Raw genomic sequence first — 12,141 nt, 5'->3', positions numbered from 1 at the left:
AACAAACAAAAAAAATAAAATTTTCTTTTCTTTTCTTTCTTTAGACTTTCTTCTCTCTTTTTCTCTCTTCTTTCCATCCTCTTCTTTTTCTTTCTTCCTTTCTTCCATCTCTCCTTTTCCTTTCTTCTCTCTTTTGGTAGATACAGGGTTTCATCACGTTGGCCAGGCTGGTCTCGAACTCCTGACCTCAAGTGATTCGCCTGCCTCGGCCTCCCAGAATGCTGGGATTACAGGCATGAGCCACTGTGCCCAGCCCATTATCTGTAAATGTTTCTATATGTAACCGTCTACGTTAAGATAAACATGAATTCATACTGATGCCTCCAACTCTAATCCATTACCACATGGATTGTTCTGTCTTTCTTACCTGGAACCTCCCACTCCAACAGTGGAAAACCTGGCTCCTTCTGTCTGCCAGCTATATACTCAGTTGTTTAATTCCAATATACTTGTATAGTGGTTTCAGAATTGTTAACCTGTACCCCCATGGAAACACCATTATCAACCAGAGTACAGTGCTTATGTACAGTTCCATTTGCCTTTAGTCTTACAGATTCCACTCATTTCCAAATTTACTTAGGTAAACACTTCTCCTCTACTCCCTTCAATGAGGTTGTTTCATACGTTTGTGATATAGGTTAGACACTTTTGTCATGTTCCGGATTTTACTCCACAGTTTCCTGACGTCCTAAGTGATTTTTTAAAATTTGCATACATGAAGGTTCATTCTTTGTGCTGTAAAAATCTGTGAGTTTTGAAACCCATAGATAGTGCCATGTATCCAGCATTACAGTTTCTTTTGTTTTTTTTTTTTTTGGTGCCATGACTGAGATGCATTACAGTTTCTTTGAGAATAGTTTTGCTAGGCCAGGCGCGGTGGCTCACGCTTGTAATCCCAGCACTTTGGGAGGCCGAGGCGGGTGGATCACGAGGTCAAGAGATCGAGACCATCCTGGTCAACATGGTGAAACCCCGTCTCTACTAAAAAACTACAAAACATTAGCTGGGCATAGTGGTGCGTGCCTGTAATCCCAGCTACTCAGGAGGCTGAGGCAGGAGAATTGCCTGAACCCAGGAGGCAGAGGTTGCGGTGAGCCGAGATCGCGCCATTGCACTCCAGCCCGGGTAACAAGAGCGAAACTCCGTCTCAAAAAAAAAGAAAAAAAAAAAAAAAAGAGAATAGTTTTGCTGTCCCAAAAAGTCCCCTGTCCTTCATCAATTTGACCTGACCCTCACCCCCAAACCCCCTGGCAACCATTGATGTGTTTACCATCCCTATAGTTTTGTCTTATCCAGAATGTTGTGTAATTGGAATCATATAATATACAGCCTTTTCAGACGGGCTTCTTTCACTTGGCAATATGCATTTGAGATTCATTCATGTGTTTTCATGGCTTGATAACTCATTCCTTTTTATTGCTGAGTACTTTATTATATGGCTGTTTCATAGTTTGTCCATTCATCTATTGCAATACATCTTGGTTGCTTCCAGTTTTTGGTGATTATAAATAATGCTGCTATAAACATTTCTGTTCAGGGTTTTATGTGTACAAAAATTATTTTTCTTGTCTTTTTTTTTTTAGAGGTGGGGTCTCCCTCTGTCACCCAGGCTGGAGTGTAGTGACAGGATCACAGCTCACTGCAGCCTTGAACTCCTGGGCTCATGTAATCTTTCCTCCTCAGCCTCCAGAGTAGCTAGGACTGTGGACATGTGCCATCACATATTTTATTTATTTTATTATTTTCTAAGAGATGGGGGTTTCTATTGTCCAGACTGATCTGAAACTCCTGGGCTCAAGCAGTCCTCCTGCCTCAGCCTTCCAAATAACTGGGACTATTGTCCACATGGCATAAGCTATGTGCCCAGCAGATTTTCAAATCAGTAAATACCTAGGAGTGTGATGGCTAGATCATATGGTAAGACTGTTTAACTTTGAAAGAAACTGCCAAACTGTCTTCCAAAGTGGCTGAATGGTTTTCCATGCCTACTGTCAGTGAATGAGAGTCACTGCTCCTCTGCATCCTTGTCAGCAATTGGAATTGTCAGATGGTTTTCTTTTCTTTTTTTTTTTTTTTTTTTTTTTTTAATTTCAGTCATTCTAACGGGTGTCCCGGTACACCATTACTAACTCAAATACCTTAGCTCTCTAAGCTTTATTATAGCTCAGTGAGAGTAAAGCAAGAGAGGTAGAATACAGCTGTGGATTTCATTTCCAGAAATAATTATTAAGTTAACTATGGTGTAGTAGAATTCTAGACACAACCTATTCTAGTTCTCCTTTCTTATTTTTGTTATATTTTGGAGATTTTGGAAAGATTACCTCAAACATTTTGGAATGTTTGAGGTAATCTTTCCAAAATGCTACAGACTTGAACTTGGATGTTATGTATTTAAACATATAAGGCACACAGGTGCCAGGCGGGGTGGCTCACGCCTGTAATCCCAGCACTGGGAGGCCAAGGTGGGTGGATCACCTGAGGTCAGGAGTTTGAGACCAGCCTGGCCAACATGGTGAAACCCATCTCTACTAAAAATACAAAATTACCTGGGTGTGGTGATGTGCATCTGTAATCCCACCTGCTCAGGAGGCTGAGGCTGGAGAATTGTTTGAACCTGGGAGGCAGAGGTTGCAGTGAGCCAAGCTTGAGCCACTACACTCTAGCCTGGGCAACAGAGCAAGACCCTGTCTTAAAAAACAACAACAACAACAACAAAAAAAAGAAAAACATATAGGCACATAGGGATTCATGTACATTGTACATTTAATATTGAATTGTATAATTGCACTGCCATCTGCTTTGGTACAGCTCATGAGCTAAGAATGATTTTATGCATATTTAAATGTTTGAAAAGATTCAAGAGAATAATGTTTTGTGATATGTGAAAATTGTATCATATTCAAATTTCAGTGTCTATAAATAATATTTCACTGGAATGTAGCCACACTCCCAGCTGCTTTTGCACTATAGCGGCAAAGTTGAACAGTTGCAAGAGACTGTATGATTGCAAAGCCCAGGGTATTTACTCTGTGGCCCTTTACAGAAAAAGTTTGCTGACCCCTGGCACAGGATGAGTAGGAGTTAGCCTAATAAAGCAGAGTGAGGAAGAGGGAACTTGCTTTCTGATGGGGTCTTTTTATAGCTGTAGTAACTCTAATATACTTAGAGCGTGGCATCAAGGAGGTAGGGGCTGAAGGACTATGGTGAGTATTGGGACTGGAGCAGTGGGCAGGATCCAGACTGGGAAGAGCCTTGGCAACTGTATGTAGGGATTTGGGCTTATCCAGTATGAAGCCTTTAAAAGATTTAAAGTGATATGATCTGATTTCCTTTTTTTTTTTTTTTTTTTTTTTTGAGATGGAGTCTCACTCTGTTGCCTGGGCTAGAGTACAATGGCGTGATCTCGGCTCACTGCAACCTACGCCTCCCAGGTTCAAACAATTCTCCTGCCTCAGCCTCCTGAGTAACGGAGATTACAGGTGCCCGCCACCACACCTGACTAATTTTTGTATTTTTAGTAGAGATGGGGGTTTTACTATATTGGCCAGGTTGGTCTTGAACTCCTGACCTCATGATCTGCCTGCCTCGGCTTCCCAAAGTGCTGGAATCACAAGTGTGAGCCACCGCACCCGGCCCTAATTTACTTTAAAAAAAAAAATCCTCTGGCCACAGTGTAGAGATTGGGTTGGAGAGGGTGGGGTGAGAAAAGGGGCAGGGAAACTAGTTGAGATTTTATAATCATTCAGGGGAGAAATTGGTAACTTAGACTAGCACAGTGACATTGGGGATAGGAATATATTGGTTTGAAAGGCATTTAGGAAGCAAAATTGAAAGAGTTTGGTGTCTTAGTTTAGCCTTAGTCTATAGGCTGTTATAACAAAATACCATAAAGTGGTAGTTTATAAACAACAGAGATTTGGCTGGGCATGGTGGCTCACATCTGTAATCCCAACACTTTGAGAGGCTGAGGTGGGAGAATCACTTGAGCCCAAGAGTTCAAGACCAGCCTGGGAAACATAGCAAAAGTCCAGATCTATAAAAAAAAAAAAAAAAAAAAAAAACAAAAAGTTAGCTGGGCATGGTGACGTGTGCCTGTAATCCCAGCTACCCAAGAGGCCGAGGTGGGAGGATTGCATGAGCCCTGGAGGTCGAGGCTACGGTGAGCCATGCTCAGGCTACTGTACTCCAGCCTGGAGACCCTGTCTCAAAAAAAAAAAAAAAAAGAAAAAGAATTAAAAAGAATACAGAAAATAACCCCACAAAACAAAAGCAGAGATTTATTTTTCACAGCTTTAGAGGCTGAGAAGTCCAAGATCAAGGTGCCGGCAGATTCAGTGTCTGGTGAGGGCCTGCTTTCTGGCTTAGTGGCAGCTGTCTTTTCACTGTGTTCTCACATAGCAAAAGGAGGAACTCTAGTCTCCTCAGCCCTTATAAGGGCACTAATCCCAATCATGAAGGCTCCACCCTTGTGACCTAAACACCTCATATCTCGCAAAGACCGCACCTCCTAGTACATTATCTTGGGGGTTACGATTTCAACATATGACTTTGGGCAGGGGTATAAATATTCAGTCTATAGGATTTAGTGATTGGAGGCATTAAAGTGTGATTATTTTCATGTTTCAAATGATTGTGCTTTTTTTTTTTCCAAAAGTTTGTTTTTCTGGTTCATGTGAATGTATGGTTAAGAAATCCATGTTCAGTAATAGTCTTTAGAGCAAAATTCTTGAGTGGTGTTTCATTCCTCCAGAGCTCCTTCCCATAACTTGGGTATTAAAATCACATCTCCCTGTGACCTCTTCATGTTGTTCCCTGTTGACAAGAGATCTGGCTTTTAAAGAGCAGAGAAGCTATTGGTAGGTTAATTTTCCTTTCCAGGTTTATCTTGGTTTAACGACTTTCCCAAAATATTTCTGGATTGGGCCCTTGAGCTCTTTGGTTTTCAAGATAATTTGTTAACAATGACAGGCGCTTCTCATTTTCTAGAGCACTTAGACTATTTCCGGTTTTAATCTCTGACCCTTGCCTTTCTCCTCTTTGGAGTGGAAGTCACTGTATTATGTTTTATAATATGTTTTGTAGCTTTTAAAGTGCCTATTCACATGTCAACTCAGTTGATCCTACAGTAAACCTGTGAAGAAGGCAGGACAGGTCAAATTACTGAGATTGAGAGAGGTTAGATGGATTTTCCAAAGTCAGGTCAACAAATAGTAAAGCAGGTGATTAAAACTGAGGTTTTTCAGATTTCGTTGTTTTATTCTTTCTATAATGTACCTTGTCTCCAAGAAAAGGGAGTTAGACTAGCTGTAATAGTTACATTTTCAGCAGTAAAGATACCCAAATGAAATACTTTTTTCTCCTTCTGTGCATGATCTGTGGAATCTGTGGAAGCAATATGTGGACTACCAATGATTCCTAGACTACAATTTGTGAAGCTGTTGTCTGTATATTGAAGCATATATATGTATATTTTATTTTAATTAATTAATTAATTTTTGAGATGGAGTTTCACTGTTGTTGCCCAGGCTGGAGTATAATGGCGTGATCTTGGCTTACCATAACCTCTGCCTTCCAGGTACAAGCGATTTTCCCGCCTCAGCCTTCCAAGTAGCTGGGATTAGAGACCTGAGCTACCACACCCAGCTAATTTTGTATTTTTCCATGTTGGTCAGGCTGGTCTCAAACTCCCGACCTCAGGTGATCCATCCGCCTCGGCTTCCTAAAGTGCTGGGATTACAGGCATGAGTCACCATGCCCAGCCTATATATGTATATTTTAATTCCTTCTCCTTCCCTTTAGGTGGTTCTAACTTTGATGGTTTGAGGCCAAATGGGAAGGGACTGCCTATGGACCAAAACTCCAGTGATCAAGATAAACCAGAAAGCTTGCAACCAAGGTAATGCAACTCTCCCTTCATTTGTCTCTTGTAGGACTGATGTTCTCCTCATAGTACAGAGACCATTACTGGGCATAATGTAAGTCGTTCCAGGGTGGCTGGCCTAGGAAATGTTCTTTTTATTTATTTATTTATTTTTTTAAGATGGAGTTTCACCATGATGGCCAGGCTGGTCTTGAACTCCTGACCTCAAGTGATCCACCCACCTCAGCCTCCCAAAAGATAAAACACTTGTGTCAGTATTTTAGTTATGACTATAAATACAGTATAATGCCAAGAATAATGAAATATAAATTTTTATTGGCTTCCTTTTATTTTGAATTATTCCTGTAGAATAGATGTACATAGTAAAATGATCAAATCAAAGGATCTAGAGGGTTTTATAGTTTTTTTTCTTTTTTTTTTTTTTGAGACAGAGTCTCACTTTGTTACCCCGTCACTACAGCCTGCGCCTCCCAGGTTCAAGTGGTTCTCCTGCCTCAACCTCCCGAGCACCTGGGATTATAGGCATGCACCACCACACCTGGCTCATTTTTGTATTTTTGGTAGAGATGGGATTTCACCATGTTGGCCAAGCTGGTCTTGAACTCCCAGCCTCAAGTGATCCACCTACTTCGACCTCCCAAAGTGCTGGGATTACAGGCATGAGCCACTGCACCCGCCTGTCAATTCCATGTTCTAATCCATATTCTGCTACCATACATGTGGGTGATGACACTGGGTTTCATTTTTCTCATTTAGAACTGGGGGAATTGGATTATCCTTAAGGTGCCCCTCTGGTCTGAAATTCTGTGACTCTATTATCAGGAAAGTCTCCAGACCAATATATTATACAATCAACAAAATATAAATTTACCTAATTCCACATAGAAATAGTGTTATTTTAGTAAATAAATTTTACTTTGGCCTCCTTTAGTCTTCTGTGACTTAGATGGGATCTTTTAGCTTTATATTCATTCATTTTGCCATGGGACTCATCTACATACGAAAAAAATGTTTTTGTTTTTCCAGACAGAATAAATCCAAGTCCCAAATTACTGACATGGTTCGGTCCTCCACTATCACAGTCTCAGACAAGGCTCATATTTTATCCATGCAGAAGTTTGGACTGCGAGATACTATTGTAAAATCACATCTACTACAGAAAGAAGAGGATTATACCTACATCCAGAACTTCAGGTAGGTAACTGGGTCCTATGATGTTTTCAGAACAGAATGATCTTTTTATTTATTTATTTTTTTGAGATGGAGTCTTGCTCTGTCACCCAGGCTGAAGTGCAGTGGTGCAATCTCTGCTCACTGCAACCTCCGCCTTCAGGGTTCAAGTGATTCCTTTGCCTCAGCCTCCTGAGTAGTTGGGATTACAGGCATGCACCACCATGCCTGGCTGATTTTTGTATTTTTAGCAGAGATGGTATTTCACCATGTTGGCCAGGCTGGTCTCAACCTCCTGACCTCAGGTGATCTGCCCGCCTCAGCCTCCCAAAGTGCTGGGATTACAGGCATGAGCCACCATGCCTGGCCCCAGAATGATCATTTGGCTCTCTGGAATTTGAGCACTTCCTCCTATACCTGGATTTGGAGGCATACTCTTCTATAGACTCTCTCCCCTCGTTTTTGAAGTGAGTGATTCTATGCACTGTTTACTAACAGGCATTTATTCTGTGCTCTCTCTAGGTGGGCACTGTGGTAGGTGTGGTATAGTGGAATGACACGACTTGCAGATAGTTACAACTTGCAGTTAGTTACAGAAATATTTGCAGAGACAAATTGGTACAGAAGAAGGAGCACCATCATGATTCTTTCATTTTTTTTTTTAATGTTTTATCTTTTTTTTTTTTTTTTTTGAGACGGAGTTTCGCTCTTGTTACACAGGCTGAAGTGCAATGGCACGATCTTGGCTCACCGCAACCTCCGCCTCCTGGGTTCAGGCAATTCTCCTGCCTCAACCTTCTGAGTAGCTGGGATTACAGGCACGCACCACCATGCCCAGCTAATGTTTTGTATTTTTAGTAGAGACGGGGTTTCACCATGTTGACCAGGATGATCTCAATCTCTTGACCTTGTGATCCACCCGCCTCGGCCTCCCAAAGTGCTGAGATTACAGGCTTGAGCCACCGCGCCCAGCAATGTTTTATCTTTTTGAGACAAGGTCTCGCTTTGTTGCCCAGGGTGGAGTGCGGTGATGCAATCACAGCTCACTGCAGCCTCAACCTCCCAGGCTCAAGTAACCCTCCCACCTCAGCTGCTGGAGTAGCTGGTAATACACGTGGGTATACCACTACGCCTAGCTAATTTTTTAAGTTTTGTAGAGACAGTGTCTCACTATGTTGCCCACGCAGATCTCAAGCTCCTGGGCTCGAGCAATCCTCCTGCCTTGGCCTCCCAAAATGTTGAGGTTATAAGTGTGAGCCACCACACCCAGCCCCGTGATTCTTATGTATCCCTCCAAGGTTCTGTACTCCCTTGGTCATTCTGGCCCTTTGAAGAAAGTCATTTAGAGTGAAATTAGTAAAACGAAGTTAGCTGGTGTTTGGTAATCTTTTTGGGCAAGATTACTAAAAGCTAAATGAATAAAGGTTGTGGGATTCTGCTAGATCTTTCAGAATCATTGCATTGGGACTCTAGATAAAATAACATTGTTTCTAGCGATATAAACTGTGAATTATGGTGAAGAAATAGCCTTTTGAACACTGTTGTTGCTTTCTTGCCAAAGTAATTACCAAAGCACTTTTCAGTTTTTCATTTCATTAGTATATACAGGGCAAAGAATTATGCAGATAATGGCTGGATAATGGCCATTTAAAGAAAGTAGGAATGTTCAGAATAGGCCTATACTGTTGAAATTTTTCTCACAAAAGCAACAGATACCATAACAGACCACAAGTCACCCCTTGGTGCTTTAGTCCTGATCAGAAATGATATTATTTTTTTTTTTGGGACGGAGTTTCGCTCTTGTTACCCAGGCTGGAGTGCAACGGCACGATCTCGGCTCACCGCAACCTCCGCCTCCTGGGTTCAGGCAATTCTCCTGCCTCAGCCTCCTGAGTAGCTGGGATTACAGGCACACGCCACCATGCCCAGCTAATTTTTTGTATTTTTAGTAGAGACGGGGTTTCACCGTGTTGACCAGGATGGTCTCGATCTCTTGACCTCGTGATCCACCCGCCTCGGCCTCCCAAAGTGCTGGGATTACAGGCTTGAGCCACCACGCCCGGCCAGAAATGATATTTTTTTATGTCTGTAAATGCCACTCCGCAGAGACTAAAACCAGCATAAATCAGCATAAAATGCTTTCTTCTGTAATCTCCATAGTGATTTGCAGTCATTACTACTTTCTCCTTGGTGACAGGTTTTTTGTGGGAACATACAATGTTAATGGACAGTCTCCCAAAGAATGCCTTCGGCCCTGGCTGAGCGAAGGTATCGAAGCCCCAGATGTCTACTGTGTCGGGTGAGTGCTTTTCTTCTCGTCCTGTCTCCATCTTCAAGCACACAGAACTGTGGTTGAGGATGGGTCTTCACAGCAGGTGAAGGATTTGAAAAATGAACAGGTGCTTATAACAGCTGCTTCCCCGTTTGATGTTCTTCCTCATGGCAAGCAAATGTCTGCCACTGTTAAAGTGAAGTGCTTGGCATTTAAGTGCTAATATTTAACTTTTAGTGTAATCTTCTGTTAAAATACTGAATTGCATCCTGAACTCAGTGCATCCTGAATTGAACTTTACTGCTTAGACATTCAATCCTTTTTTGATTACAAAGCAAAAATGTCTTTTGCCAGAGAAGGAAGGTTACCTGAAGAAAGTTCCATCAGTTAGTTTTTTTCTTTTTTTTTTTTTAACCTTCTCATTACTATACTGGGCCTTACTGGTGGAGAGGGGCAGCAAAGCTTGTATAGTATATTGAAAAGAACTAGAATTTGGAATTTATATAGACCTAGGTTTGAATCTGGTTTACCACTTGGTGCTTGTGTGAACCAGGGACTACAGATGTAGAATAGTGACACTTCAAACTACTTCTTAGGCTGGTCATGAAAAGGAATGGGGTTTTGTTTGCAAAAGCACCTGGAAAGTTCCTTGGCATTTAGTTCCTTGGCTCTAAGTGTTTGTTTATTTTTTCCTCCTCAGAGTCCTGAAGTTTAGCTAGAAAGCTAGAGCTTATGCACCTAAACCAATCTGAGAATGTGTCATTTGCACATTACTTTTCTTTACTATCTAACTGGCTGCTTCTCCAAATAGGTTCCAAGAGCTTGATCTGAGTAAGGAAGCTTTTTTCTTTCATGATACCCCAAAGGAGGAAGAGTGGTTTAAAGCTGTGTCAGAGGGACTTCATCCAGATGCCAAATATGCAAAGGTAAGAGAGGAGTCAGGGACCTTTTCATTTTATGTTGCCATGCAGGGAAATTCCAAGATCATTTTTCACCTTTTACATGACCTTTATCTTTTTTATTTTTGAGACTGAGTCTTGTTCTGTCGCCAGGCTGGAGTGCAGTAGTGGGATCTCGGCTCATTGCAACCTCCGCCTCCTGGGTTTAAGCAATTCCCCTGCCTTAGCCTCCGGAGTAGCTGGGATTACATGTGCACGCCACCATGCATGGCCAACTTTTTGTGTTTTAGAAGAGATGGGGTTTCACCATGTTGGCCAGGATGGTCTCGATCCCCTGACCTCCTGATCCACCCGCCTCAGCCTCCCAAAATGCTGGGATTACAGGTGTGAACCACCGTGCCCAGCCCATAACCTTTATCTTAAGCCAATCTTAATTATCCCACAATTTTAATTTCCAGATCTTCCAGAAGGGGTGCCTCTGGGTGGGAAAGATGCAGGGTGTCGGCACTCATAGGTTAGTACGTAGCATGCTTGGTGAGTTGAACAGATGATTACCTGTGTTCTAGCGTGGAGAAAGAGAGATGTTAATACTCTCAGCCAGCTTCCAGACCGCTTTTCCTTTGGAGTATTTATTCCTGTTTGCAACTTCTATTTAATGCCATGTCTTTCATTTCCAGGTGAAGCTCATCCGACTGGTTGGGATCATGCTGCTGTTATATGTCAAACAGGAGCATGCAGCATATATCTCAGAAGTGGAAGCTGAGACTGTGGGGACAGGAATCATGGGGAGGATGGTGAGTCCTTGATTGATATGTTTGGCACATTGAGGACCTTAACTCCTGAGGTATTGACTGCTTCTGATGACACAGAGACTACACATGTCCCAGTTTGAAGGTGCCAGTGTTCCAGGATGAATCATACCCTCAAGCAGGGCTCAGTCGAGCAAACTATTTAGAAACTGCATTTTAGTGAACTGCCTGCTGATTTAACCAACTAGCGCCTATCCTTGTATTCACCAACACTAGAGCCTCCGGTTGATCCTCCCATTTCACCCATGAAGTATGTTGCAGAAACTATGGTGGGTCATCCAGGAAAACAAAGAATGCTGATAGTAGGTTTGCAGTTTCCTCTTCTTCTTGAGGCCATTAAAGTTCTCTTTTTAGGTTCTTCTATAAGAGCTTAGCTTTGTGTGGCGAAGGGCACATATGGTTTGCCTGTGATTTAGTGTAAAGAACACTGGATTGAGGGAGCTAAGTTTTGGGGCTGGCGCGGTGGCTCACAACTGTAATCCCAGCACTTTGGGAGGCCGAGGTGGGTGGATCACTTGGGGCCAGGAATTCGAGAGAGCTAGGTTTTGGACTCAGCTTTGCCACTGACTGGCTAGTCATTCTGCCTTCTTATTTTTTTTTTAATCTGTAAAATATAGATAATAAGCTCACAGGATTATTATAAAGATTAAGACAAAACATTTTGAAAGTCTGTAGGTTTAAATGACTGACACAGTTAAGTTTGAATTGGATTTCTTTGGGGATCCTTTCCACAGGGCAACAAGGGAGGCGTGGCGATCAGGTTCCAGTTCCACAACACCAGCATCTGCGTTGTGAATTCTCACTTGGCAGCACACACTGAAGAGAATGCGAGGAGGAACCAGGACTATAAGGACATTTGTTCTCGAATGCAGTTTTATCAGCTTGACCCAAGCCTTCCCCCTCTCACCATCAGCAAGCACGAGTGAGTCTGGGCTTCCACCCCCATACCATTTACCATGAATGCATAGAGTTATGGGCTCTGTCTTTTGATGAGGAGATGCCTGGTGGCGGTTTCCCATTGCTGCAATGGTGGCTGCCACCTCTTGGTTATACATGGATTATATCTCTTGAAAATTTTTACTTTCCTAACTTACCATCTGGCAGATCTCT

General features: G+C 42.3%; 1 protein-coding gene across 11 annotated transcripts in view; it reads left to right on the top strand.

The window, feature by feature from the left end:
- The window catches only part of INPP5B (inositol polyphosphate-5-phosphatase B), a 73,642-nt gene that overhangs the window by 38,415 nt on the left and 23,086 nt on the right, over positions 1 to 12,141 (top strand). For 9 of the 11 annotated variants that reach the window (XR_004259457.1, XM_032247013.1, XM_032247011.1 and 6 more), the window contains 6 exons: positions 5,800 to 5,896; positions 6,908 to 7,075; positions 9,249 to 9,350; positions 10,135 to 10,249; positions 10,900 to 11,016; positions 11,766 to 11,953. Coding sequence is in view for 10 of the 11 variants with exons in the window: in XM_032247013.1 (XP_032102904.1) it covers positions 5,800 to 5,896; positions 6,908 to 7,075; positions 9,249 to 9,350; positions 10,135 to 10,249; positions 10,900 to 11,016; positions 11,766 to 11,953 (787 nt within the window). In the remaining variant the exon portion in view is untranslated. Of the gene's footprint in view, positions 1 to 5,799; positions 5,897 to 6,907; positions 7,076 to 9,248; positions 9,351 to 10,134; positions 10,250 to 10,899; positions 11,017 to 11,765; positions 11,954 to 12,141 lie in introns of those variants that run through there. The other 2 variants (XM_032247019.1, XM_032247012.1) reach the window with 2 other exon arrangements.

The sequence above is a fragment of the Sapajus apella genome, unplaced genomic scaffold, assembly GCF_009761245.1.
Source record: "Sapajus apella isolate SASKATOON/1434 unplaced genomic scaffold, GSC_monkey_1.0 scaffold62, whole genome shotgun sequence".
Taxonomy (NCBI): domain Eukaryota; kingdom Metazoa; phylum Chordata; class Mammalia; order Primates; family Cebidae; genus Sapajus; species Sapajus apella.
This window is presented reverse-complemented; position numbering and strand designations above follow the sequence as displayed.